The following is a 5,510-nucleotide window of genomic DNA, read 5'->3' on the forward strand; positions in this document are numbered from 1 at the left end:
GCGGAGCCTCTCTGTCCTCCTACCACAAAGGCTCTTCTCAGAGCCACCACCTTGTCCTGCAGAGCTGTATGATCAGTGCCACCACCTTGTCCTGCAGAGCTGTATGATCAGTGCCACCACCTTGTCCTGCAGAGCTGTATGATCAGAGCCACCACTTTGTCCTGCAGAGCTGTATGATCAGTGCCACCATCTTGTCCTGCAGAGCTGTATGATCAGTGTCACCACCTTGTCCTGCAGAGCTGTATGATCAGTGCCACCACCTTGTCCTGCAGAGCTGTATGATCAGTGTCACCACCTTGTCCTGCAGAGCTGTATGATCAGTGTCTCCACCTTGTCCTGCAGAGCTGTATGATCAGTGCCACCACCTTGTCCTGCAGAGCTGTATGATCAGTGTCACCACCTTGTCCTGCAGAGCTGTATGATCAGTGTCACCACCTTGTCCTGCAGAGCTGTATGATCAGTGTCACCACCTTGTCCTGCAGAGCTGTATGATCAGTGTCACCACCTTGTCCTGCAGAGCTGTATGATCAGTGTCACCACCTTGTCCTGCAGAGCTGTATGATCAGAGACACCATCTTGTCCTGCAGAGCTGTATGATCAGTGCCACCATCTTGTCCTGCAGAGCTGTATGATCAGTGCCACCATCTTGTCCTGCAGAGCTGTATGATCAGTGCCACCACCTTGTCCTGCAGGGCTGTATGATCAGTGTCACCACCTTGTCCTGCAGGGCTGTACGATCAGTGCCACAACCTTGTCCTGCAGAGCTGTATGATCATTATCACCTTCTCCTGCAGAGCTGTATGATCAGTGCCGCAACCTTGTTTTGCAGAGCTGTGTGATCAGTGCCACCACCTTGTCCTGCAGAGCTGTATGATCAGTGCCACCATCTTGTCCTGCAGAGCTGTATGATCATTGTCACCACCTTGTCCTGCAGAGCTGTATGATCAGTGTCACCACCTTGTCCTGCAGAGCTGTATGATCAGTGTCACCACCTTGTCCTGCAGAGCTGTATGATCAGTGCCACGACCTTGTCCTGCAGAGCTGTATGATCAGTGCCACCATCTTGTCCTGCAGAGCTGTATGATCAGTGTCACCACCTTATCCTGCAGAGCTGTATGATCAGTGCCACCACCTTGTCCTGCAGAGCTGTATGATCAGTGTCACCACCTTGTCCTGCAGAGCTGTTTCTGTGCCACCACCTTGTCCTGCAGAGCTGTTTCTGTGCCACCACCTTGTCCCCTCTGTATGATCAGTTCACAACCTTGTCTATTGATTCGCGCGGTGATGTCATATACAAGGGGCGGTAGATGCCGGGAGCAGTTCTCGGGGATGTAGTGATTATGCGGGGGCTGCACTGTTCAGCGCTGTGTGCGGGGAGATGGAGCTGCAGTTACATCGATGTCGTTTGCTCCAGATCTGCGTGTAGCCTGGAGGGGATAAGAGCGGGGTTAGTGGGGGGTGGAGCTTCTAAAAATGATTGGTCACAGACATTGGATGATTATTGGCTACATGATTTTCTTTTGTGGTAGTAGTCAATAGCGTGCAGGGGGCGTGTTTCTCACAGACCAATGAGGACGCGCACAGGAGGATAAATACTCTGCTCCCGCCGCTCTTCTCATCACTTCTGTTCTCCTCTATACATCGCTATGGCCAGAACTAAGCAGTAGTGATGGGAAATCTAGTTCATTTTGGTGATTAGTTCACCATGAACTAGTTCACTGAAAAGATTAGTTCAAAAGATTAGCTCATTTAGTTCATTTAGTTCAGTATTTCTCTCCACTCTAACCTGTGAGGAGCTGATAGGAAATGCATCATGTGACCTGTGAACTAAATGAACTATATGAGCTGCTGAACTGAATGTTCTACTGAGAATGAATCAGGACAGTCTAGTTCAGTCTGATGCATCTCACTGAGCCCAGCAGCGCCCCCTGTGTAGAGTGTAGAGTACTGACCCATAATGAATGTGTATGAGGGAGCTGAGAAGCAGTTCAGCAGCCACCATTTTGAGAACAGAACAGGAGCCAGTGGTAAAGTTTTTAGCAAGACTGATCTAGACTACAGGAGGCTGATCTTATCACACAGACAGGTGAGGGGCATGAACCACACACAGAAACTCTCTCTCATACACACACATGAGCTGTGTCTGTCTACTGTGCAATTTCAGTTTTTATTAATATTATTATTACTATTATATTTGTATTTGATGTGTGCTAGTGTTTTACTACCTTCAAGTGTGAGAGCAGGAGCCTCCTGGAGCTGTAGAGGATCACTCTCTGTCTCCTCACACTGCTGTTTAGTTCATAATGAACTAATCTCTGTCAGGATGGTGACTACATGAACTAGTTCACTCTGAAGATTAGTTCATTTTGAACTACTCACTCACGAATTACCCATCACTACTAAGCAGACCGCCCGTAAATCCACCGGAGGGAAAGCTCCCCGCAAGCAGCTGGCCACTAAGGCCGCCAGGAAGAGCGCTCCCGCCACCGGCGGAGTGAAGAAGCCGCATCGCTACCGGCCGGGGACAGTCGCTCTCCGGGAGATCCGCCGCTACCAGAAATCCACCGAGCTGCTGATCCGGAAGCTTCCCTTCCAGCGCCTGGTGAGAGAGATCGCCCAGGACTTCAAGACCGATCTGCGCTTCCAGAGCTTGGCCGTCATGGCCCTGCAGGAGGCCAGCGAGGCTTATCTGGTGGGGCTGTTCGAGGACACCAACCTGTGCGCCATCCACGCCAAGAGGGTCACCATCATGCCCAAAGACATCCAGCTGGCCCGCCGGATCCGCGGGGAGAGGGCGTAGATCTGTCCCGCACCCCCGAGCACAGCACAAAGGCTCTTTTCAGAGCCACCACATCCTCCCTCAGACGAGCTGATTCCCGGTCTCAGATTCTCCTCATTCCCCGCAGTGTCCGGGGCGCGGTCTCTACATGTGACGGGCGGCGCTGCGGAGGCTCCTGTTCTTACTTTCCGCAGCTCTGCCTGTATCTGTAGTATCGCGCCCGCGGTTTATTTCAGTTTCTCCCCGTATTGAGAGCGGCTCATTGTGCGGTGTCTCCGGAGTCTGATTGAGTCTGATCTCATTCACTCAGGAGTAATCTCGGGCTTTCTGAATGGAGCTTTCTGCACTAAACTGACCCCCTCGAACCCCCCCGACTTTATTATCCCTCTTGTCCTCCAGATGTGAGAAGCTGTGGGATCTGGAGATCTCGCAGGGGATCCCCTCTCTCACTCCAGGTCGCTTTTCTGTCTGTAGAATGTCTGCAGATTGTATCGGGCTGTGATGTCGCTCTGCACATTCTTATAGTGACGCGTTTGTTATTAGTTCACATTCTTAGACTCGTTTTTAATGAGGAGATGAATAAAAACCAACTTCAGCGTCTGCAGATCTGTGTCGGATTGTAGAGATCTCAGCAGAACGTCCGCCCTGAGGCCGCGTGTTACACGGCGGAGACAAAGAGCGGGAGGAGCTATCGGCCACTGAGCGGGAAGTTCAAATTAGGGATTCAGCCAATCAGCACTCTGCATAAAGGCTATGGCCCCGCCCACAAGCCCCTCACGTTACAGGCACCACGTGGTTTCTGTGCTGGAGCTTCCCCGCAGTCATCGGGGCGGACCGCACAGAGGACTGCGGCTGATGACGCTTCAGCTCCGCCTCTTCCTCTAAATCTCGTTTTCCAATCTCCGTTGTTGTTTTTGCAGCTTCTAATGTGAAATATCTGAATGTAGAAGGAAAAGCCGCTCAGCACCGAGACTCCGCTCCTGCAGTCACTGCTTCCTCCATGTTATACGGGGCATTACCGGTCACTGCAGAGCGGGGGCAGAGTGACGGGGCCGCGGGTGCACAGCGCCGTGTACACTGCGGGGTTTATAGCGCTGTATGGAGATCTGTAGTATGGGGGAGATAGAGGAGAGAAGCTGCTGATGTGACGGCAGAGAGGAGGCAACCAATGAGCTGCAGGGGGCGGAGTTGGTTCAGTTTCCCTTAGTCACATGTCGCTGTCACCCAATAGAACAGCGATGTGATGACGGCAGTGCTCATTTGCATGGCCGGGCTATAAATACGGCCGCTCTGGGAGGAGCAGGATCATTATTCTCTCTCCAGTGAAGAGATCTCTCCTCTCATCATGCCTGATCCCGCCAAGTCCGCCCCAGCGCCCAAGAAGGGCTCCAAGAAAGCCGTGACCAAGACTCAGAAGAAGGACGGCAAGAAGCGGAGGAAGAGCCGGAAGGAGAGCTATGCCATCTACGTGTACAAGGTGCTGAAGCAGGTGCACCCCGACACCGGCATCTCCTCCAAGGCCATGGGCATCATGAACTGCTGGAGGATTTCGGTGAGGATCGTGTATATAGAGTAATGGAGCTGCCCGGGGACTTGTTACCTCCAGCGGCCTCCGCTCTGTAGTGACCTGGAAAGGATATGGAGGTATATACTGCACTGGGGGATATATAGCAATGTACGGGAGGATACAGCGCTATATGGAGTTCTGCGGTATCTGCCCGCAAAGGAGATACGCACATATCTGTAATGCAGCACATGGGGAGTGCGGGGGAATGCGGCTGCTCCGTGCAGTGACATAATCTATTACTGGTTTATCTGGGGCTGTGATTTGCAGTCACTGATCTGATATCGGCTGCTACACGGTAATATGGAAATATAAAGCGCTATATAGAGGTACACTGCAGTATATCAGCATTATAGAGCACTATATGGGGAGATACAGCCCTCACGTCACGGAGTAATATTAATGAGGGGACATGGCTCAATGTTATCAGGCGGTGAGGAGACAAAGCCCAGCTCCCAGTAATGCCTGAGTGCAGCCATGTGCGGAGCACGGATAGTTACTGCCGAGACTGACTGCAAAGAGGAGAAATCCGCTCCATGGACACAAACATATATAAATCCATCCATATCGGCAATGTCTACACTGCTGCGTTTCTGGTGCATCAATCACATTTATTCATGATATTTAAAGTGGCGTCAGAGGTCAATATAAATAGTCACTAACTGAGCTCCAGTGATCTCCTGTAGATCACTACAAAGAGGAGCATATGGCGGTATACAGCACACGTCACTATATGAAGGTATATAGCAGTATTCAAGTGTGTATGGGGAATATACAGCACGATATGTGGAGACTTTACAGCGCTATATGCGAATATACAGCAGTGTATGGTGATTACTGGAATGAAGGTCAGAGGTCAGTATAAATAATCACTAACAGCTCCAGGGATCATATTCCTATAGACTGCCTCAAACAGAGGTATTTGAGGTATACAGCTATATATGGCGGTATACAGATCTAGATTACTGTACTATATTGGGTACACAGCACTTTATGGGGCAGCACAATATAGGAAATATAGTGCACTATATGGATGACGATTATACAGCACAATATGGTGACATCCAGCATTATACGGGACTATACAATACTATATGGCAGTGTACAGCACTAATATGGGGCTTTATGGCACTATATGGTGGTTTTATCGCAGTATATGGAGATATT

General features: G+C 50.6%; 1 protein-coding gene across 1 annotated transcript; it reads left to right on the forward strand.

Annotated features, from left to right (window-relative positions):
• Positions 1-1,398: 1,398 nt before the first annotated feature.
• Positions 1,399-2,800, forward strand: LOC142302218 (histone H3-like). The gene is made up of 2 exons (XM_075343307.1): positions 1,399-1,422; positions 2,405-2,800. The coding sequence occupies exons 1-2, from the start codon at positions 1,399-1,401 to the stop codon at positions 2,798-2,800; spliced, it is 420 nt and encodes a 139-aa protein (XP_075199422.1).
• Positions 2,801-5,510: the final 2,710 nt, after the last annotated feature.

This window comes from Anomaloglossus baeobatrachus, chromosome 4, assembly GCF_048569485.1.
Source record: "Anomaloglossus baeobatrachus isolate aAnoBae1 chromosome 4, aAnoBae1.hap1, whole genome shotgun sequence".
NCBI classification, from domain to species: Eukaryota; Metazoa; Chordata; class Amphibia; order Anura; family Aromobatidae; genus Anomaloglossus; species Anomaloglossus baeobatrachus.

Bases quoted from the DNA above. Each gene is read 5' to 3' on its own strand.
- LOC142302218 (XM_075343307.1), top strand. From the start codon at position 1,399: ATGTCGTTTGCTCCAGATCTGCGT. The intron at 1,423-2,404 runs GTAGCCTGGAGG...ATCACTACTAAG, and splicing joins CGTTTGCTCCAGATCTGCGT to CAGACCGCCCGTAAATCCAC.